At 38.3% G+C, this 24,024-nt stretch overlaps 2 protein-coding genes across 8 annotated transcripts in view; one reads left to right on the top strand and one right to left on the bottom strand.

Annotated features, from left to right (window-relative positions):
• Positions 1–24,024, top strand: part of plppr1 (phospholipid phosphatase related 1) — a 126,148-nt gene that overhangs the window by 28,997 nt on the left and 73,127 nt on the right. For 4 of the 6 annotated variants that reach the window (XM_014002535.1, XM_014002533.1, XM_014002532.1 and 1 more), the window contains one exon: positions 6,377–6,508. In XM_014002535.1, the coding sequence (XP_013857989.1) occupies positions 6,377–6,508 (132 nt within the window). Of the gene's footprint in view, positions 1–6,376; positions 6,509–6,743; positions 8,354–24,024 lie in introns of those variants that run through there. The other 2 variants (XM_014002536.1, XM_014002538.1) reach the window with 2 other exon arrangements.
• The window catches only part of grin3a (glutamate receptor, ionotropic, N-methyl-D-aspartate 3A), an 84,585-nt gene continuing 70,822 nt past the window's right edge, over positions 10,262–24,024 (bottom strand). For both annotated transcript variants that reach the window (XM_014002531.1, XM_014002530.1), the window contains exons 6-10: positions 22,325–22,440; positions 20,825–20,976; positions 19,042–19,203; positions 18,277–18,347; positions 10,262–12,031 (exon numbers count right to left, since the gene is read on the bottom strand). In XM_014002531.1, the coding sequence (XP_013857985.1) occupies positions 11,458–12,031; positions 18,277–18,347; positions 19,042–19,203; positions 20,825–20,976; positions 22,325–22,440 (1,075 nt within the window). In that variant the 3' untranslated portion in view covers positions 10,262–11,457. The remainder of the gene's footprint in view (positions 12,032–18,276; positions 18,348–19,041; positions 19,204–20,824; positions 20,977–22,324; positions 22,441–24,024) is intronic.

Below are 24,024 nucleotides of genomic sequence, written 5' to 3'. Positions count from 1 at the left end.
GTGTGGGTGGGCTTATGATATACGCTAGTTTCCAACTGTCGTCCATCCGAAACCGAGACATCGCAAGCCAAGAACGCCAACCTGCCATTATTTTTTACATCCTCTCGTGTGAACTTTATATATTCATCCACAGAGTTGATGTGATCAGTGAAATGTTGGACTTCCTGGGCTTTAATTTTAACCCAGGTGTCGTCAACATATCTGAACCAATGGCTTGGTGGCACCCTTGAAAAGGACATCAAAGTTCTCTTTTCCACTTCCTCCATGTACAGGTTTACAGAAATAGGAGAAACTGTGCACCTTCCTTTGTCTGCTGGAAGAATGATGATGTTCTTGTCCTTGCTGAGGGTAGTGAGAGTGTCTCTCTCTTTTTTTATGTAGTCAGTCACACACTCAGTCATGGTATTTATGTCATCTCCATGTGGCTGGCAAACAACATTCCAATCTGTAGATTCAAAACATCCYTGTAGGGCTTCTTCAGCTTCCTGTGACCACTTTCCCATAGTCCTTGTAGTTACAGGTTGTCTCTGAACAAGTGGTTTATATTCTGAGCAGAGATAAACAAGGTTGTGATCTGAATTACCCAGAGGAGGTCTTGCATTGGCTATATAAGAATCCTTAACATTTGTGTAAAATAAATCCAATGTCTTGTTTTCTCTGGTAGAGCAGTTGACAAACTAGTGAAATGTTGGCAGTGCAGCAGAGAGTGAGGCATGATTAAAATCACCAGATATTGCCACAAATGCATTGGGGTGTTGTGTCTGTATCTTAGCAACAACGAAACTGACGATATCACATGCATCGTCAGCAACAGCTGAGGGTGGAATGTAAACAGCTGCCAAAATAACACTGGTGAACTCTCTTGGTAAATAATATGGACGGAAACTTACTGCCAAGAGTTCACTGTCTGGACTGCAGTGACGAAACTTCACATTAACATGTCCTGGATGACACCWTCTGTTGTTGACAAGCACTGCTAATCCACCTCCTTTCTTTTTCCYGCTGCTCTTAAAATCTCTGTCTGCTCGTATAGTCTGAAAGCCTGGCAGAGAGATGATGGCATCAGGGACATGATCTTGCAGCCATTTCTCAGTGAAACACATTATACTGCATTCTCTGTACTCTTGCTGACTCCTTGTCAGGGCTTGAAGTTCATCCAGTTTGTTAGCTAATGATCTCACGTTGCCCATTAGGATTGATGGAAGTGATGGTTTGAACTTCCTCCTTCTCTTGCCTCTTTGCTCCAGCTCTGCAGCCACGATGCCTCCTTTTCAACTCCTCTGGGATTTGCGGCTTCAGTTGATGTATTATTTCAGATTTTGCGATATTAATCAGCTGCTCCCTGTTGTAAACCACCCTKTTGCTATGGTTATGCATCAAAACAAAAAGCAAAGTATAAAAAAGTATTGGCAAAAACCAATCCAGCTGCACAGCACCCCAAACACAAACCCAAACAGCCGTCCAAAAAAGTTACTTTTCCGCAGAAAGGCAGGAATGAACGCCTGAAACGAAAAGAAAATCTCAATAAAAGTAACAGAGCTACTCCAACGTGCTGCCACCCTCAGCGGCGCAATTCCGGAACGGAACTAAATTCAGGAAGACATACAAGACAAACATGAGGGAACAGGTGAAACCGGTCATGCAGCAAACACAGTTGCRCTACCTTTAACAATAGAAAAACTAAAAACCACACAAGGGAAGATGGAGGAAAAACAAAACATCATATTATATCAACAATGTGACACACTATGGTGTTTTTAAAAAAATCACAGCAATACACACTATAYACCGGGAGGAGGCCCCGAGGAAGAYCCAGGACACGCTGGAGGGACTATGTCTCTCGGCTGGCCTGGGAACGCCTTGGAGTTCTCCCGGAGGAGCTGGAAGAAGTGGCTGGGGAGAGGGAGGTCTGGGCCTCCCTTCTGAAGCTGCTGCCCCCGCGATCCGACCCCGGATAGGCGGAAGAAAATGGATGGATGGATGGACAGCAATACACACTCATGGCTCGCACCATACTTGAAATATCTTCTTGCATTGACGGATCTTTTTTTATTTTGACTGTGCTAGTTGTGCCATTCAGTTGAAACACCRTCCTATTTGAGCATTATATCACAGTACTTCCTTTTTACATAAAATACTGGAGGCTAATTCTTGGTGAGGTTTGAGTAAATCCATGTTTTTTTCAGCCCAGTTATGTAAGAATGACATTTACATCTAGTTTGTGTGTTCTCATTTAAAAGTTTTTGTTTTCCTCCACTAAAGCAAGTGACTAGTTGGAGATGGTTGTTGCCTTTGACTAATGACAGAACAGTGCTGCTATTGGTTTGCCATTAAGTTTCTTGTTTCACTTTTTTTCTGAGAGGCTGGCTTAATCAAATTTTCAATCTTAAAGCGTTTAATGAGAAATAAATATTGTTTCTATATTTAAACTCTATTTTTCCAATGTGTGATTAGAAATTTCATGGTTTAAACTGATTCTTTCCATGTACTGTATTTTATCCATAAAGTAATACTGTATTAGTTAAAAGCAGCAAAATGTTAATCAGTATATGGTAATAGTAGAATTTACAGCATAGTTAGAAGATTTGTGTCAAAGCTAAGCAATAGTAAATCATGCTAAAACTTTAAAATAGTTTAAAGTGGAGATTTATCGAGGTTATTACATAAATAAAGGTAAACATTAGTTTAATTTAAGTTTCAGGCATTCTTGGAATGTAATATTTTTTGTGACATCCTTGAAGTGCAGTTTAGAACATTTTGTCCTTGGGACATGAGAAGGAGCCAAAGCAGCACATGTAAGCTTTCAATGATTGACCTATAGGAATTGGCATGCATTGATTCTGGGATCTCCAGGGTAAGATTAACACAAGAACCAAATCAAGACCTCAGCAGTTTTTAAACGTCTCATTTCCATTGTATTATCAGGCCAACATTAACAGAGGAAGAAGGGATTTTTTTTCTCTTGAAATGTCCTAATGGTCTGAGCGGACATTATGAAGACCTTGTCATGCAAGAAATGTGTCCGTTTGATGATCTGTGATTCTAACTGTGATTAGGTGATAAAAAGAAAAAAAAATAGTAAAGTGCTGTTGCTATTTACATATAGAAGGTATGAATGAATAAACATCCATCCATCCGTCGCTTGTTCCAGAGTCAGGTCACATGGGCAGCAGCGTGAGCAGACAGGCCCCGATCTCTCTTTCCCCATCCTCCTCTTCCAGCTCTCCCGAGGATTCCAAGGTGTTCCCAGGCCAGTTAAGAGACATAAGCCATGTTTCCATCAACATATTTTTATGCACATTTAAAAGTATYGCATTAGGAAAGGTGGATGGAAAAGGCAAAATTTGCGAAAACATCTTCAGTTTTGCAAAAAAAAAAGTATTTACGCTCAGTTGAGGTGGTTTTTGGATTTTACGAAAAAGAGTTGATGCGCGAAAGAGRAGATGGCACACATTTGCTGAATAAATTCTGACATAGCAAACATACCTCGATCAGCTGTTCTCGCTGTCCAATATTTGTAGCGGCTGCAGCTGGACCCTTCTCCCACTGTCGGTGTCTTCCTGGATATTTGCATAACGTGAAGAGAATTGCATTTTTTTCTACGTCTCCAGACAGCATGGAACATCGCCAATACTAGTTGATACGACAGAATTACAACGTTCCCGATAGTAGCAACACATTCCTGGTAACTTCTCTCCATTGTCTTGAGACTTGCAGTCCCTGCGGGTTTAATGGAAACACGTCTGATGCGCATTTGTTTTTTTGCGACGTTTTAAAAGTTCACTCAAAATATGYATTAAAATTGGATGGAAACATGACTAGTCTCTCCAGCATGTCCTGGGTCATTCTCAGGGTAAATCCTCCCAATCGGATATGCCTGAAGCACCTCTCTAGGGAGATGTCTAGGAGGCATCCTTACCAGGTGCTTGAACCACCTCAACTGGCTCCTTTTGATGTGGAGGAGCAACGGCTGAGTCTCTCTCGGATAACTTCCTGGATGCTCCTTCGTTGAATTATCACCTTATCGTGGTGGAGGAGTTTGTGCGTCTGAATGAACCTGGGATCTATGCTGTCTGGTGCAATAGAATTTGCCCCTGGTAGGGTCTCCTGTGGCAGTTTGGTCCTAGGTGACAGACCAGAAAAAGAGCGGTTCAGAACACTCGTGTGTATCTGCTAAATCAAGGAGCTCAGTGTCACTTGGCTGTACGCGGGTCACCCTGAAAGCTGGTCAAGGGGATCACTGGTGAGCACCCGGTTCTGGTCTGTACCTATGAGTTCTGGGTGGGCTCATCCTAAATGAGCAACTTGGGTTTGCCTTCCTGTGGGCCCACCATCTGCAGGAGGGGCCATGTAATCCGGCTGCATGATGTCCTGGGCGGTAGCCAAAGACAGGGACCTTGGTGCACTGACCCAAGCCTACCTAATCTGGCTATGAATAAACTTAACAAACTAAAAAGTGCATTTGCTTATGGAAGAATATGTCTCCATCCAGCAGATTTAAATATAGGTCAGTGTTAAGCTTTTTGGTTTTGGCTCCAATACATTTTTTTTAACTTTGGACGTGCAGGATTCACTTTGTCCTGGAAAAAGTGGAGACATGCTATCTGATAAAACCACAATTTGTTAGTATATAAGGGCTACACAGTGTCACTTTAATTTATGTCTTTGGAAGATATACTTTTGAAATTGAAAATAAAAAGCCCATCTGACTCATATTTCAGGATATAATATAGTGTAACAGTTCAACTTCCCTTTGCATCACATTGATGCGAAGCCTTGTAATGAAACCTTGTTTTTGTGCTGCTAAATTAATTCTTGAGGCAATGGGCTCAAATTTAATTTTGCACTTACCTGAAACAATGGGTGACAGCTTGGCCAGAGTTCTTTGCATCATTGGCAAGACAAACTAGAAAGAAGCAGTCTGCTGTGGTCACTAAGGAGGCACATCAATTGTGTCATCCAGAAATGTGTTTAAAGCCACTGCATCAGCCTGCAGTTTAGACTTACCATGACAGATATTGATGTAAGAAATTTATTGCAGTGCTGGGGGAGTTATTTGCAAATTCTGGCCCAGTAGCTCTTCTCSTGGTCTTGGAGTGCTGGAGACTTCCTGTCCATGAACTGCCACAAACTCGAAATCCTTGCGAAACCTCCAGCAGTGAGTCAGCCCGCTTCATTTTCGTCTTTGCCACTGCCTGAGGGCACACTTGGTGTCTGGTGGGGTGGGATCTCCTTCAGGCTGCTGTCTTTGATTAACTGGAAGATGGAAGACCAGAAATCCTGCAGCCTTGTTGGCGTTCGTGCTCTCAGTGATGCGTAAAAGAAAAAAAATCTTGCATTAAATCAGGCTTTTAAAAAGACTAAAGCTCATTATCATAAGACAGCTAGGATACCCCAAAATTTAAATTATAATAATAAATTGGAATATGGCTCAGAATTATAAGTAATGTAATTATCTATTCTAATGAATTTTAGTGCAGGGTCATAAACATCAGCTGAGGCCTTTAATGTTGCAGCCGAAGCTTTCGTTGTGTAAAAATGTCACATAAACCAAAACTAATAAACGTTTAAAAGTAAAAAAAAAAAAGCTGAAGCATTGTTAAGAGACTGACTTTTATGGTGGTTGGCTGTTAGAAAACCATTTAATGATTGATTGATTTTTATACTCTTATTAACTTTATAAAACAACATTAACAATTCTGAAGCAGAAAATATGCTCACATCTCTCAAAAGCAGCCCTCTAAATTTTACTCTGTCAAAGACATAAAAACATTTTTGTTATGAGTTATATTAGGCTATATCATATTTCATGTAATTATACACATTAGCACTAATGTTCAGCTCAAAATGAACTGAAATGATGTTTCACATTTAACAAGATTTTATTTTAATTATGCAAAAAGGCTCCAACAATTACTTCTTTACAGTCCAGGCTTGAGTTACCTCAACTGTTTAATAGTTTTTTGTTTAACTATGTGCTGACATTCAAAGTCCTCAAAAGGACAAATCTTAGTAACTTTGCGGGCACTTGACCTTTTTGAGTGCTGTTATAAGTGTGGCATTTGTATTATAGAGCAACATTTCTCAACAGCTGCTGGGTGGATTGATATGTAACTTGGCATAAATCATTAAACCGTATAAAGATATTTTTGAAACTCCTGTGAAGGTAATTAATGACATCACTTTGGCATTGATGATGCTACCGTGGAATGAAAACTCCTGTATATTTACACCTATATTGATGTGTGTGTTTAAATAGTTACAGACTGTTAGATTCATTTTACACTGATTTACAATTTTTAGGTTGCCTTTTTAAAATGTTTTTAATTGTTGTGATTTTTTTAAATTGGGATTAAACTGTTCCCATACTTCACAGGGCATTTGTGTTGTGAACAACTTCAAAGGTGTTCATACTGCGGTAGCTAAACAGAAGACTGAAGAATACCGCAGTCTGCCTCTGATGACTTTCCCCCGCGTAGAAAGCCCACTGGAGACCCTCAGCGCACAGGTAGCTAAAAACACTTAACCTGGAATCCCAACAACTTTAATCTCTTGAGGTCTTTTATCTTTCGCCATTAATTGGTGCAGCTCCCCCAAGCTTTAGACTTCAAACCAAACAGTTCCTTCCAAAAGCGCTCGTATTGTACAGGTTTATTTTGTCACTTGCTGTAACTATATTTTGTATGCATTTCTTTCTTTCTTTCCTTTTGTTCTTTCTTTAATTTCTTTCTTTCATCACAAAGCACTGACACGTCAGGCATGATATTCGCACTGCTTAACCAGATCACTTGTTGCACTTATTGAAAATGTTCCTCTTATTTCTTTATTCATTTCTGCATCTTTTCCATCTTCTGTTTCCTTCAATCATCTTTCTGCTCTCTACTCATCCTAAACTCCTAAACTCCCTTGTCCATTCCTCCTCAAACATTTATTCTCAGAACCACTCGGCATCCATGACGGAGGTCACATGACTAAGGGGGCAGCACCGGGTCACGTTTGCGTCTCCACAGCACKTCCAGTCACAATGACGAGGACGCATGCCACGTGATGCCGAATGCTTACAAAAAATAAAAACCCACTTCTGATTTATCTGTTAAAAATCACCTGGGGGACAGAAAACTCCATGTTCGTTGTGGTTTTCATCTAGCTTGGCTACTCTCTATTTAACCAGCCAAGATGCACAGATCAGACCAATGCAAACGTATCACAAAGCCAACTTACTGTAAGCACAGGTTGTTTTTCCAGGTTTTTTGAAATTTCTTTAAGACATGGCACATTTTTGTCCTCCACGGTGTGCCGTTTGTAGTTAGAGGATGGTGTTTTGTACATTTTTGTATGAGCGAGTGCCGTCGCCTCTCCTGACAATGTTAAACCTGCACACTTCCTGTCGGTTGACTCACTGTTTTACATCACATCCTGTCAGGTGAAATGCCTCGTTGATCACCACATTCATTCCACTCAGACTTAAAATCTCTGCAATGGAAAAAAATATATATATATTGATGTTGTTGTTCTGTGGTGTTTGTCATTTGTACAGGAAAAAAAAAGACAAACTTTCTTATTATTATCTCTGTACATTAATCGACCATTATGAGGTCTTATTTTTTAAGGATTTTTGTTAATCTGTATGACTATTATGATCCATTTGGACCTGTTTGCCTGCTGTAAACCTGAATATGTTCTAGTATCAGTTTAGGTGTTTTGGGAAGGAACTCTTCTCCCCTTTGGAGGAAATGCGAGATCGAGTCAGTGACAACTTCTGAGACAGAAACTAGGGTTTGTCTTTTCCTGTTATTAGATCCAATATTTGAAATCATCAATGGTTGACATGCTTGCTATGAGTGTCTTTCACCCCAATTTTCTGATTCACTTTGATTATCTCTACACTGGAGTCCTGTGGGGCTAGCAAGTGTCAGATCTGCAGATTCCACTCGATAATTTTGAGAACTACTCCTACAAATCCATTTCAATAAAAGGCATTCTCATTTTGTAGAATAAATAGAGGCATAAGCTGAGTGGGTAACTTGGGGACTGAGCTAGCGTTTTCAATGTCAACCAGGCCAATGACTCCTGATTCACTTTTCCTCCTTGAGGCGCCCCTTCCTCTCCCCAACCCACCTGTGGATTGTGATGCAATGTTGTGACTCCATTTCCTACTGGAAGCTATGCCCAGCATGAAAAGAGAAGTTGATATGTTTTATAGATATTACTCATGATCATTGTGATTATGTCCTTTTAATTTAAGAACAAAATAAGCTTTTTTGTCAGAAATGCTAAAATATATATATTTTTTTCTTTGTTGGTCAAAAAAATTAAATAGTCAGTAGCAACAAAGTGCTGTCTTGTGATTTCATTTTGTACTGTATGTTTTACTTGCCGTAGAAAATGCCTGGCTGCTGGCTTGGTGCTGTTCTTCTTGACAGCGTTTGCAGTTGCCTTGATAGAATACAAGAAAAATGTGCCTGTCTTTGTGTTATTTGGAATATCCAGTGATTTCTTTTTCTTTTTTTTTTTTTTTGCTGCATTGATTTTTTTATATAAATAAATATTTCCAGTTTGCAGTTGTTCAGGCAGACTCTCAAATAATCAACAAGATTAGGACTTTATTCTTGTCTCACGCTTGAAGTTCGTGTCCTCAGCTACACTCACTGCACCTCTGGAAAAAGGACACGTGCCACCCAAGACATGTGACTGTAATGCACATGGATATACTAAAACCACCTTCCTGTTTAGGTTTTTCTGTTGATTCATCCTGTTACCACGGCGCTGACTTCAATGAGATGTGTTACCGCTTAGCAAGGGACACACACACAGGCACACAAAGGAAGCTGACGGCTGAGCCAGTGCACTTTCTCTTTTGCTCTGTCAGGTATTCATTTCAGCTGTGGCAGCCTGTGCTTACCCTGCAGACACACTGGCTAAATAGATAATAGCAGCGTGTGTGTATGTGTGCAGGCGCGCAGTGGTTTTATTTAATTTTTTGACCACGCCATGTGTACAGAAAACATCGTTGGCAATTCTGAATATGCGTTCTTGTTCAAATTGCTGTTCCCCTGCAGTGTGAGTGAAAAATCGAGCGAAGCAGCCAGATATTGTTTCAGGCTCGGAAGCAAAGTTCGGAGTGGTTTGAATACGAAATATAGCTGCAGGGTGTGTTGAAATTAAACATATTAGGTTGTGTAGAAATTGGCACTGCAGCTAAAGGCTAATAGGTATTTTGGAAAGGTAAAATCCAAAAAGATGAAGCCTGAACACAATTTGAGGGAAGTGCCCTGAATGTTGGTCATTGTTCTATAGTGGTAGCACAAATCAGTGAGAAAACCCTTTAAATCTTTAACATAATCAAACTGAAGAAATTATTGGGGTTTATGTAGTACACTGAAAAGTACAAATAGGTGTTGTGTTTGTTACCAGGCATGAAACTATTAATATAGAATCAAGTTAATCAAAAATCACATTTAACAGTCATTACAGTTCTTATCATAAAACAAACTATACTATCCATCCATCCATCCATTTTCTGTACACGCTTCTTCCTTTTCAGGGTTGCGTGGGTCACTGGTGCCCATATCCAGCAGTCACAGTGYGAGGGGCGGGGTACACCCTGGACAGGTCGCAAGTCCATCACAGGGCCACACAATAGAGACAAACGAGACAAACAACCATTCACTCTCTCACTCACACCTAGGGACAATTTAGAGTTATCAATTAACCTAACAGTCATGTTTTTGGTCTGTGGGAGGAAGCCGGAGTACCCGGAGAGAACCCACACATGCATGGAGAGAACATGCAAACTACCCAGAAAGGTCCCCGGACCGGGACTTGAACCAGTGACCTTCTTGCTGAGAGGCATCAGCTCTACCAACTGAGCCACCGTGCCGCCCAAAACTATACTATGTGTAGTATAATTAAAATCAGTGTACTACATGAACCCCGATAATTTCTTCAAAACATTTGGTTTTCAACAGTCATTTGGCAGTTATTTCACTTTGTTACTGCATAATAATGACATTTAGGTTTTATTTTTTTTTTCAGATAATTGACTCTACAGTTATAGTTACTGATGTTTAATAATTAGAAATGAAGTGAGACAAATTGGGTTTGGCTTTTCTGTTTTTACATCCACTATATGGCTGTGGAATAGTTTATGCTCATCGTAGACATTCTGACTCATTCCCTCAAACCTCTTAAGACAGTCTGAACACTTTTGACAAGATTTGGGGGTGGGCTGGGGGTGGGGGTGAGGAAATCCAACTCAGTCAAAAGGTGAGATACATTTTTAATAAACAGAATATTTCCAAACCAAAATGGAAAGTTTCAAGAAAAGAGGTCTCATCACAGAAGAACCCTTTTGTGTCTTTGCTTGGAAATTTGAGTTCATTCTTCATATTTGCCTTTGGGTTTTCACCAAAAGGTTAATGGTACTTCGGTGTTTCTTAACAACAATACAAGCAAGATAAGATTTTTTTGTTTACAACATCAGCTTGTCTGTTGTTTTCAATACACAATGAAATACCCGTAGACCATAACTCAAACTCTGACAAGCTAAATGATTTCTGTCAAACAATCCAGCAGTGCATCCGTAAAGTGCAGCACATTACACAGTGACTCATAAGTAAGGTTGTGTTTTTGTCCTAGGGTTCACCACAAGATCTGTCATATTTACTGTAGTGCTTTGTGAATGCTTTTATTGGCATCTTTTTCATTAGTGTCTTGCTACAACAGCCCAATTACCATTCAAAATATTTGTATTAAAAAAATTAAAAAAGAATAGCCAAAGCCAAAATTAATGCACTACCAAAGGGTAAAAGCTTTACATCATCAGTGGTAACACCAACCAATTTTGAACAGTACAGTATGTCTGAAAAGAACAATGTTTCAACAAGACTTAAGAACATAGACTAACCTGGCTGGGTTCAACCACAGCTCATTTACACCGTGAGCCTCACCAAACACAGGTGAAGTCCATTAACCTTAAACACCAAAGACTTGTCAGACCATAGATCAAGCTCATCAAAACGGCAAGCAAATTCATACCACTGAAGAGATCAGGCTTACCTCAGGAGAAAGCTAAGGACAAAAGGAAGTAGTCAGCAGAAAAAATAAAGTCAACTTAAAAAAAAGAAGGCATCAGAAAAGAGTTAAATTAAGGTTGAGGCGAGGGAAGGGAAGCATAGCGCTTCACTCGCACAAGCTAGTAAAGATTTTAGAAGAGAACTGGGGCAAGATCTCTAGTCCATGCTCATCTGGCACTTTCACTGCAATCACGTCTCAAATTCAAGAGGTCAGAAGATCTCCTAATTGAAGTCACAGAGCAGGACCTGATCCACGGTGAACAGTTCAGTCCAACGGTATGGGAAACTCCTGAGTCTGAAAAAGGATCTTTGTTTCATCTGTGTTCCAACTTCTGAAGCCATGTCTAAGAAGAGTCCTCGACAAAACAGGAAGAGGCAAACCTCAGAAGTCTGGGAGTGTGTTCGTGTGTTGGTTAGTCTGCTGGTGGGATTGGGTATATGGAACAAACTGGTTAGACTGGTGTGTTGTGGGCTGATTGGACGCAGTCTGGTTTGTTTGCTGGTTTTCTGATTGGTACTGTTCGAGCTCTCTTTTCCTCCTCATGGCTGATTGCAACTGCTGCTTAATTGCAAGTATTTGGCCCTCGAGTTCGGACAATTCCTGGACCAACGGGTTTTGGCCAACCTGGCTCAAACCACAGTCACTCATTCCCAGACCTCGGCACTGTGTGACACCCTGCCCAGACCCTCCCTGGCCTGGCTTCAGGCCTTGTCCCAGCCCCCATCCTAACACGTCGGAGCGGCCGTTAGAGGTAGTCACTTTGGGAAGGTGTTTTTCTAGCAGTGGGAGAGTATGGGGATGAGGGAGTGGAGAAGGGGGCGGTGGAGGTGGAAGATCCTGGGAGGACGGATGTTCCAGGTCATTCTGCACGTCTTGTGGAAGAAACCGTCGCCGGTTGCAATGAGAGGATTCTGTAGGATTCCAGGAGGCTGACTGGTTGTTTCCTTCGTTGCACCTGAGATAAGCCAAATATAAAAGTAAAATGTCAGGAAGAAACTAAATGCCAAAGTGGGAGAACACTGTATTATCTGACTGCATCGTTCTATTTAGAATCTTATATAAGATTAAAATGCAAGTCAAAATCCAACCACCTGACAGTTCTGCAGAAACTGATTATTTCAAAGGTGTGCACTTTAAACTACAAGTTGCTGCTGCTTAGAAAACACTTTACTGTCTGTCCTATGATGAAACAGCAAGATATGCAGAATAAGACCTTCAAAAAGACAGCGAAATGATGGTCTTAAATGCCTGGGTAAGTACTACACAATGAGGTCATTATTTTCTTGCATACCAGTATGAATATTTGTTGAAATGTTATTCACTTTGTCTCTAGGTTATCCTATTCAAAGAAAAGCAATGTTTTCTCTGTGTTCCTGGGTGTTTTGCTATTTTCTGAGCAAACTTAGCCTTTTTTCCCCTCCTTTGAGTGATTGATAAAAGGCACAACAACATAAACTTTGCCAGTATGATAACAGTTACTATATTTTGCATGTATATGGATATAATGTGAATGCTTTTTTCAAACAAGCTTTACAGTTATCCCTAAAATTCGCTTAAATAGGAGGCATTAGCTATTGAAAATTGTGACTATTCTATGTGTACTATAATCTGGCAGAAATGGAATGCTGTTTAAAGACAAAAATAAATCATTGTCTATCTGGCGTGCAGTGTTTTCAGTCTTAGACTTTCTAGTGTTCCAATATATTCCTAAAGTAAAGTACTATGCAGTTTTTTCCTTCATGGTAACAGTTTGTTAAATTATTATTTAAAATCTTAATTTAATCTGTGTAGTGCTTATATAATGGACATTTTCCTAAATACGCCTTGACATCATTCAGTTATGTAACAAAATAAAAGTCCTACAGCAGCTCTAAAGTCCAGCACTCTATCCCAGTTAACCTGGAGGTCCATCTTCAGCTATGAAACACGGAAACTGAGGCTTTAGTTTGACATAATACTACCAATTTGTAGTTTAGGCATGCATTACTTAACAAATCCCACTTCCATTCCTCTCTCTCCCTTTTATTCTGTAATGTTACTCCAGGGAGCGATGACTAAAGATAGCGATACTTAATCAGTGTCCATGTTATGGCTTTTGTTCCCTTTTCTTTTCTGTTCATTTATCCTTCACAAATCATGATTTATGGATTGCAAAAAAAGTTTTTTAAATTTTTTTTGGGATTCTTTATTAAGTACTTTGACAAACGAGATTATGACAAAATCTCCTTGGACTTCTGTACTGTGTCCTCCTCTGGATCTACAATAGCATGTATAGCATGCTGTGCAGCAACTAAAGTATCTGAATGAACATGCATGAAGCTGATAGTAAAGTTTTTTTTATTTATTTATTTGAGAAAAGTCCATTCTTGCTTGAACCTTTTAATGGATCATGTTGAATATTCCACCAATAGGTTAAGGAACCCATTCAGCCTGAAATACAACATAATAGCTACAAAGTTGTTTTTCTTTTTTACTCCAGTGCTGGCTAACAAATATTCCATTTCATGGTCTTGACACCTTCCTCTGTTACACTTTTTAAAATAATCTGATTGGTTAAGTCTCTTTACACTTTTTCTATCTCCTGTTTGAGAATCTTCGTAGTAAAAAAAAGGTACATAGAAAAGTCAAAGTAGATTTTAACTTTTTTAAACTAGTTATAATTTTTTTTGAAAAATTGTTTCAGTATCACTCACTATACAGAGATGGTTTTGCTGGTGTGTGTGTTTATCTGTCTGTTAGCAAAATATCCCATAAAATATGAGACAGGTATTTAAACATTCAGAATCACTACACGTGCATCTGAAACAGATCCAATTCAAGATGGCTTCCCCAGTTAATCAATATTAGCAAACACATATATGGTTACAGCTGAGTCAGTTTTAGAAATATTGGGGTAAATATATACTCTGAGTGTGACATGTTACTATATCACAATATTGAACATTACATCATTTTCAAGGTTTGACCAAACTGGCTACAACTCCGTCCCTCATCATGAGATGATTTTAAAATATATGTCCTTGCAAAATTAAAATTTCCCTAAAGGATTTGTCTTATTTGTGAGGAAACTTGTGAAGGAATCCAAATAATTTGTTTTGCTCACTCAGTTTTTAAACCGATGCGGACAAATACACTCGAGCTTAAGCTTAACTGAAGGGCTCTCAAAATCAAAAGTATTTTTCAGCTATGCAAAAAAAAAGGTGACAAGAAGACTCTAATGAGATACTCCTGACATCAAAGCTGAAAGGATGACGCATCTGAATATAAGAACATAAAAAAAAATCATTTTAAAATGATATATCCACCTTTTTCACTGGAGCCCACCTGTGCTGATAGCACAGCAGCCAAGAGCGAGAGAATCCTTTAAGATTGAAAACACTTTATCAGATCTTTCAGCTATACCYAGGATAACCACCAGCAGCTTTATAGGCTTTGCTGAGAAGTGCTGGAATCAGTGTGTTGTAACTTTCTAAATTACGTGTTGCTCCTGAACTGTAAAGATGATTTGTGCTATACCGGCATGAACTGTAGATAAAAATCTAAATTTAAACACAAAATTTGGGACTGGCTTTTATAATTTGATATTTTAGAGTTAGTCATAGTTTGCTCTTAATTTTTCACTTCATAAGCTTTTAGAAGCTGGTTTTTTGCACTTCATTTAAAGACCCCCCACCCTGACACACGCACGCATGCACACACACATCATTTAATTGCATCAAACTGAGGACATTGGATTGACTTTCGTTTTTGTAACTGTATTTATGCCTAACAGGGATATTTTCCCTAAGATTAACCATTTCTGGTCAATAGCTAACCCTAACCCAACCTGAACTTAACTCACACCAAACCTCTAAACCTAACTAGTAAAATTAACCATTACTGGTCTGTAGTTAACTAACCCTAACCCAACCTGAACTTAACTCACACCAAACCTCTAAACCTAACTGGTAAAGCACAGCAGAGCTGCAAACAAAGTGAGGACATTGAAGAGGTTCTCACTTCAAATCGAAGACCTCACTCTGATAGTAATTATGGAGCAAATGGTCCTCACTCTGTAGTAAAAACAAGTATACACACACACAATCAGAAAATACTTTGTGGGAGGCCATGCAGATCTGCATCTGTATTAATTTCCTAAAGTAAAATAAAATCAAATTGCTTCACAATGTTAATAGTTTTACAATTTATTTTAGTTAAAGCTGGTTTTTGACCAATTTTCAGCTTTATTTTTATTTTCTTTAACTAGTCTTTTTGCTACGAGCTCTACTTTTGGCTTGTTCCTTAGGATCCATACAACATTGATGTTATAGATCAACTTCATGTGCCTATAATTTCATTTCATCCTGGATGTGTCTTTTCCTGCTTGATATCAACCACAAAGTTTTAATTGGCCATCTGAGARCATTATAAGCTATTACAGACAGTGGCCAATTATCTCTGACAGACAGTTCTCTTGATGCCCTTGGCATTTTTTTATTTTTTTATTTATTTTGGGAAAGTTGGGTTATGTTATACGGTGTGTTACAGTTTGATCCAAAGTCTTGCTCCTAGTCAGTAAAATTTTTACCACATTGCTCCTTGAGTCATTTATAAAAAATTAAAAGTTAAAAAAGTAATAGTAGTCCAAAAATGAATTTTTTACACACTAATTTAAAGGCCTAGCATTCTTTGAAGTGTCTATCTCTCCTCCTGTCAGCCATGCAGAATTTAGACTAGGCAGACTGAGTTGTGATACTGAGTTTATAGTCATTTTGGTCAAACCGTTATAATAACATTATTATTCCCATGCAGTATGCTCAGAGWATGTGTTGTGAATGACTCTTAGTTGCCAACACACTAAAATGTGGGTCAGTAGCTATGAAACTGACGTTTCATTCATTKTTGTGTTTTTTTATTCAGTTATGAGTTATTTTGAATCATACTTGTTTAAACGTTTTTCAGTTGCAGTTATACAGTCATTTATATTATGCAGGTTTAAAAAAGTCATCTAGTGATTTATAATATATTTTGGTAACAAACACATACACACACACACACACATACACACACACACACACACACACATGTTTGTTTCTCGACCCCGTGGGGACCTTCCATTGACTTCCATTCATGTTTTTAGACTTTATAGCCTAACCCTGATCATATACTCTAAAATTAACCTCACAGAAACTAACCTAAACCTTGGTCCTAAACCTAACCCTACACCTGCAACATGCGTTTGGACCCGTGGGGACCTGACATTGGTCCCCACGATTCACTTTGGCCCCCACCTGGCTGCTTTTTTTTGTAAAAAATACCCCACGTTGTAGGAAAAACCCGTCCACAAATGCGTAAAAACCTAATCTGCTTTTACTTTTTGGCAGCAGGTGATAAATATTGTTCATGAAAACTGAAGATCATTAAATTGCCGCGCATTGCTTACAGAGCAGACATTTGACACAGCTTCAAGTTTCTGCAGGAAGCTGACAATAAGACAGTAATAATTTCTGACTCTTGGACAGCATGAGGGCATGATGCAGAGGAGCTTGATTGAATGAGTGTAACTATGCAAGGCTAGGCAGCCTATTCTCATTATTATAAGCATTAATCACTTGGGCTTGTCTCTATAATCASTACATGTATTTTAATTCTTCAGTTTCAGTGTTCTCTCAGTGAACTGATGCAATGAACTTTTTTTGAACAAGCAATGAACTTTTAACACAAAATAGAATAAAATGGAAGCTGCGTAACATTTAAAAAAATAATCTGAAGATGAATGTGACAGATGTGACATTGTCATTGTCTGCAAATAGGCAGTTTGAATGCTAAGTGTTCAGATACATTAGCGAAAGAAGCCATAGCTGAACTGTCAAACTAACAGAACATAAATTAAAATGAGCAATACTGTAGTTAAAAGTAAACTTGGCAAAAACTAAAAACTAAGATTAGTATATTAGTAGCTAAAAGCTAAAAACAATAGCTATAACCTAAAACAAATCAAACTGTTATTTGAGGATAAAGTTAGCTAAATTTGACTAAAAACTAAAAAACAAAAAAGTTAAACCACTGGAGGAAAAAAAAAGAAGTTAGCACTGTATTAGCTAAAAGCTAATACTGGCACAGCAGCTAAAAGTTAAATGTACAAAAACCACAAATACAAGCTAAAATTAGTGCAACTGTAACAAGAGGCCATGAGCGCAGAATTAAAGTACGCTAAGTTAAAATTAGCAAAATACTCGCAAAAACTAAAATAAGCCAAACATTTAAATAAAACCAAACAAGCTACAAATCATTACACCTTCGTTCTGCATAAGCTGAAAGTTTTGATACTTCAATTAGTAAAAAAGCTGAAAATCCTACAGAAGAAATTCTAAAACAGGAAAAATAGTATAAATGGCTAATCAGCAATGACACTATTAATCTGAAAAGTGGGCATCGCTCTGATTTTTGCCTAAAAAAACTGGGATTTGATGACTTACAATCAGTCTCACTGTTCCTAACAATACTTTGACTTCAGCATGAAATTATTTCCTCAACTTCCTCAGATAATTGCCTTCCAGCAGACTGACCATTCACTTTAGTTTCTGATGAAAAATGGGCCCCTTAACTGCCACTTGGATGTTAATTGATGTCACTTACTCTCAACCAGATAATTTGGCCAATGGGGCATTTAAAGTTTGGGAAATTGGCTTCCTTCTGGAACTGTGAATAAGTGTTAGATTATATGGACTACATTTCATTCATAATGGCACTCCAGAGTTCACAATGACTCCCTTCATGAATCAAAACAATATGCTAAGCTTTTTATGACGTTTGTAATGTAGTTTTGTTGTGATATTTAAAGATCTGAAGTGGTGAGGAAAATAAGCTGTCGTTAGCTGGAAGTCTAGTTGTCTTTTTGAGAGGAAAAAAACATTTTTCTTTATTCAGCAGCTGCCTGAAGAGAGGAGCAAAGCCATTTCTGATGAGTTTATGCTTGACAACATTTTTAATGAGCTTAAGTCCCAAGTCAAAACAAAAAGTACTGAAGGAATAAAATAATAATTATATCACATCTGCGCTCAGTTCACATGCTGTTCTGTCATTTCAACACTGAATTTATCTCAAATCGAATCAGCAAAAACAAAAATTCCAATTAGCGTGAAGGTCTAGTGTTTGTTTTGCWAAAGCTGTGCTAAAAACAAATAAACAAGCAAACAATCTAAAAAAGAAAAACCTTACCTTTTTTCAAGCTTGGCTACAGATGATAGTTTGTCATCACTGAAGACTGAGTTGAGGGCTCGGTGTAATCTCTGGAAAACAATCAACACATCAGCTGTCACGTGTTTGCTAGAATTTTTTTTGTCTAAAAGAGGCTGTGGGTTTTGCAAGAGCAGCAACAACCAATCATAGGCAAGATTGGTTTCTCTCTAAACAAGCGGTGCCCTGTTGTCCTCTCCCTGAGGGATTTTGAGTAAAGAATGGTTGCAGTTTTTGTGACGGGTGTTTTTCTGGACTGGAATTAAACAGGGAATGTAAGTAAAGTTTAACGATTTTTGTGAAAACATTCAAGTTGGGTAGGAGTTACACCATTAATAATAACAAAATTAATATAGTTTTGCTCTTCTGAGGCAATGCAACTGGTCCTGATGAGGAGAGCCCATTTTTATCCACTGGCAGGTGCATTGGCGGAGCTAGTGGGTGGCTGACGGTAGCCTTGGCCACCACTGACTACACTTTGACCACCCTGCTGGCCATCTTTTTAAGCAATATAAAAACTAGAAAACAGTTTACTCAAATGTTTGTAGTAGTTATAACAAATTCTTCACAACAGAGGACAACAAATGGCTCTAGATCTTGTTGATATTCAAATAATCTTCATTTCCAATAAATCTTGTCAACTTTCCCTTGACAACACCTCTCATGTTAACTGAAACATAACCATCCTATGAGTGAAAAAGTGATGTGATCGTTTGTAATGTGATGTGTTTTTGTGTTGGTCAGTACCTGACTGGTGTGCAGCCAGTAATGGGTGCGCGGCTCCTTGACCCGTGGGATCACCAGCTTGTACACAATATGTTCCGCTATAGTGGTTAGGAGAGATAAGGCCACGCCCACACACAGCATCACGAACAGACCAGAGAAATGCTTTATACCCATCTGCAGCGTCTATAGAAAGGTAGACAGAGTGGAAGAGATTATTTTTTTCCTGTTTTATTCCTTTATGTTGAATTTGACCTTATTGATGTTGTATAATTTAATGTTATGGCTATTAGCATTATGGGTTTTGTTGCATCAAATTAGAGTAATGTCTATAGGAGCACAAAAGGTGAGTTGGCCACATTTGAAAGAGATTGGCTTTCTAAAACGGTCTATAAGTTTTTTTTTACTTAAACAAACTGAGCAAGACTTGAGTAATTTATGAAAATTTTTCTGTTTGTGTCCGCCTTTCATGACATCCATAGTTTAAACTCAGTGTTTACTCTGATAATAAATGCTCAGCATCTTACATCATTTATCTACAGTTTCAAATCGACTTCTGTCCCACCTTGGGTTTCCTGTAAGGCACCGGTGTGAAATAGCGGCATGCAAAATTCAATGGCACACCGATAAAGAGAAAGTCTTAGTTTGAGCAGCTCTCTTTGCTCTGACTTTAGGCAGACTGAGTTGTGATGCTGAAAAATGAAATGTACCTGGAGCAATTTAGATGTCTGCTGCTGTCGATATAATCTCCAGCACATTTCGCCGCTACACGCTGGAAAATAGCTCACTTTTTCAAGACTGAATAACTATGTACCCTTTCTGCTACTGATATGGGATGCACAAGTTTATAATTTACATTCAGAATTTAGAATACGCTCCCAGTCACAGGCACTCTGTAGGTGCTTGTTAATTAGATGTGCCTCTGATCAACATAAATCAACCAACTGTCAAGGCATTGCAGGAGTCAATTAGTTAAATACAAATATACACAAAATTTTAAAATATGTGTGCGTTTTTACCAAGTCTAAAAATTAGGTTATAGAGATGGTCAAGCTGCCAAGAATTTTATTTTTTTTTATATATTGGGGGCGGGGGTTGTAAAGACTGTCTGTACTTTTATATTTTGTTTTTTTGGAGCACAATTGAAACAAAAAAGTATGAGCTGTGCTTGTAAATCTAACCAAAAATGTCATTTTTTTTCTTTATTTGATCGTAAAACAAATTTCACAGACACCAACAAAAATGTTACCTGGATCAGTTTTAATGCATTTTATCTGCTATCATTATCAGTTATTTTTAACAAATGAAAATATGGATATAACAAAAGGAGAGTATGTCACAACCTTGTATTTCAGTATACATTTAATTTTGGTATTATTGTCATTATTTACCAAGCATAAAATCAGCATTATAAACTGAAGTTTACTGCAGGCTTGATTACCGTTTCTACATAAGATTTTATGTTTACATTTTCAAAGAAGCATCACATTTCACTGTGGAATATTGTAACTTTGTGCCACAAAAGTTGAACTAGGAAATGGGATTCAATTTCAAATTGCTTGGTAGAGCAGTGTGGACACAACTTTTGCAGCATTTGTGTAAGAGGCCATGTTTTCAATTAGAACAGAGCAGTTACCTTTCATGAGATCTGTGGAGGGCATGAATTGCATTTTGAAATTTGTAAACTAGTTGCACCACAATCCAAACCTTCAGTAGCCTATTGAAAGCTCAAAAATATATTATTTATTATTTAAAAAATAAACTGGACTACAATCCCCTCTGTCAACCCACCACCAGTCACACTCACCTCCGTCACAGCAAAGCTGCGCTTCCCGCAGGGCACAACCTTGTACCATTTGTCATGCAGCATGTCCATGAAGCCATCGGATTTGTACTGACTAACGAGCTCTGAGAAGTTGGAGGTGAGCGGAGAGTTCTGAGGGAGGCCGATGCCATAACCTGCCAGTGGCAACACACAGACAGCGTTCACTTTTTTAGTGGCTGTTCATCACAACAGCAAATACATATTTCACTTGATTTGTTTACTTTTCGTTTTCCACAGGAGAAAAAGCTGCTGAGCAGATTCACTGCTGTTTACACAATTTTGCATGTAAGAAACATACATTTTGTAAAAAAAAATACAAAAAACAAAGCAGGTGGTTGAAAACAGTATATCTCTGGATGTCAAAGCTTGCCCGGAAAGTGTGACAAATTCTGCAATAGCCAATTGCAAAAGTACCCTGGCTGCACTGATTGATTTGTATTGTATCCTGGAGGCTTAAGGGTGCATTAAGTAATTAACAACAGCACAGGAATCTGGGGCTACTGTGGCCTGTAATGGAAGCAAGTGCCTCGGGAACATTTTACACCCTGGGAGGAAGAGGCTTGCTAAATGGACCAGAGATTACTGGCGGACAACAGAGAATGTAAGCTTTTGAAAGCCAAAAAGATTAACTATTGTGCAAATGTTGAGTGATTGATATTGATAAATTTAGGGCTCTCATGATCCGTTAGCCTAAAATAATGTAGAAAACTCCCCTAGAATTCAACAGAAGAACCGGAACGTGAGTAGTACCGTGATGCCATCTCTGTTTAGATCAAAAACATTCAGTCAGTCCTCTAAATCACAGCCAGTTAATCTGCAGATTTCATCAACATTTAAAATCCATTCATTTCTAAACAATTATTGGTCAAATAAACAATTATTCAAATAAGAACACATTTAATTGCTCTCTGAGGGAAAGTGGAAAATGGACTGAGAATTTCTCTGCTCTGCTCCACTGACTYGGAACAAAACATTTTATCCCAAGTTGGGCAGCAACTCTTCCAGTTTTGACCTTTTCTGAAAACATTGAAGCAGACTCAGTGATCATCTTGTAGTTGTACGCTCAAGGGTTTGACCCATGAATGAGTGTTTGTGTGGAGAAATAGAAATAAAGTGCTTTGGRCAAACTGAAGGTTGAAATTTGTGACTAAGGGTGGACAGTCTGTTTCTGAAACCATGGCTGGAAGAAATGGGGCTCCTGGTCTGCTTTAGGCTGGACTGAGCAGAAGAAAGCTGCAGGTGTACAAATTTCAACCATTTTCTGAATGTGTGGCTTTATCAATGGAGCGACACAAAAAACATTTCAAACAAAGCTGAAAACTATTGTCAACTTCTCACTTTTATTCRGTGTCTGGGATCTGATCAAACTTTTGAAAGCATTGTTGCAAATCTTTTTAATAAACTGACAAAGGCAAATATCAATCACAAATAACCCTGTTCACAATACCTTTGTCCTTAGTTTTATATTCTTTTAGTATTTACCTTCTATTGCAAAGGGTTTCCCAACTGTGAGTGTTTTACAGTCTGCATCTATGGAGACTTCATAGTCCAACAGGGCTTTATCCATGATGAATGCATCCAGCTTCTGTGGGTCAGCCCTGGAATTAGACAAAACATTTTTGATGATTTTTTTTATGTTTTGAGTTTTTAATACAAAAACAAAACTCAACATGATAATGTGCACTACCTGCCCCCCAAAAATTGCCACTAAAACAAGACAAAGGTCACACATTCTAATATTTTGTTGGGCTGCCTTTAGCTTTGATTACAGCATGCATTCTCTGTGATAAGCTTCTGCAATGTCACAGGATTCATTTCCATCCAGTGTTGCATTAATTTTTCACCAAGATTTTGCATTGATGATGGTAGAGTCTGACAGCTGTGCAAAACTTTCTCCAGCACCATCCCAAAGATTCTCAATGGACTTGGTGGTCAGTCCACGTGTGAAAATGATATCTCATTGCTCCCTGAACCACTCTTTCACAATTCGAGCCCAATCAATCCTAGCATCCTTGGCCAATGATTTGACCCTTCTCAAAAAGACTAATGTCTTTTCCACGACCAAAGGATGCATCTTTTGACATGGTTGTTCAAGAAATGAGAAGCAAATCATTGCATCATTTGAGGTTAAATAACTTGTTGCCAGCTGAAAGATAATCATCTATGCAGTAAATATCCAATAGGAGGCTTGTACCTGGTTGCTCAGTTAAATCCAGGTGGCAACTTTATTTTGGCCAGGCAATGTAAAGATTTAAGTTCTCACATCTGACAGAAAAAAATATCAGAATACATACAAATAAAAAGGAAAGGTAATGTTTTTTTTTTTGGTTTCAGATGTTAACTGTTTTTTATCTGTTCTCATAGGGAAAACTATTGACACCAAACTGTTTCAGCCCAGGATCAATTAAATCACTATATAAAAGGAGAAAAAAGTCCAAGATGTTAGGAGAAATGAAGGCATAAAGAGCAAACAGATGTTTTAGGTGTTATACAAAAGATCTTAACATACAGTTAAATAGTTACTAAAATGGTCAATGAATGATTGAAAGCCTTTCGCTTCACCTTTTACCGTGTCTGAACCTCACATTAAACTGGCTTTTCTTGTATTTCTTTTTTTCTCTCAGTGCTTTTTGTTGGCCACCTGCCTGCAAAACCACAGACCGGCTACACGTTTTGCCAATTTATTTATATTCTTCACAAGTCAGCTGTACAGAGCTGAAATATTAATTCACAACACTCTCAGAGAGGCTTTACCAAGTTAATTCTAAAAACCTTTTTTGAAGTTGGAGTCCTATTGGGACATAAATGCTAAAAACTGACTTTTTTTTCAAGCTTTACTGTAGATTTTAGTTCTTATCAAAGACAGTGCTTAAAATCATGCACCGTCTTCTGTCCACATGTAGGATTTTAATGATTCCAGGCTGAAACCGGTCACAATTTTTTAATTCTAAAGCAGTTTTTGACAACTAGAAAAATCACAAGGACCACCCTGAGAAAAAAAACAGCAGCAATAAAATGCCTAGTTACGATATACGACTAAAGATTGGAGTAATAAAAGCTGATGTCCTGATGCATCTCAGTAATCCAGGTAAAAAATCAAAGGAAAAAAAATTGTATAGGTCCTAAAGAAGAACCCGTCCAGAGGACCTATACAATTTTTTTTCCTTTAATAAAAGCTGATG

Source organism: Austrofundulus limnaeus, unplaced genomic scaffold (assembly GCF_001266775.1).
Source record: "Austrofundulus limnaeus strain Quisiro unplaced genomic scaffold, Austrofundulus_limnaeus-1.0 Scaffold13, whole genome shotgun sequence".
Lineage (NCBI taxonomy): Eukaryota > Metazoa > Chordata > Actinopteri > Cyprinodontiformes > Rivulidae > Austrofundulus > Austrofundulus limnaeus.
This window is presented reverse-complemented; position numbering and strand designations above follow the sequence as displayed.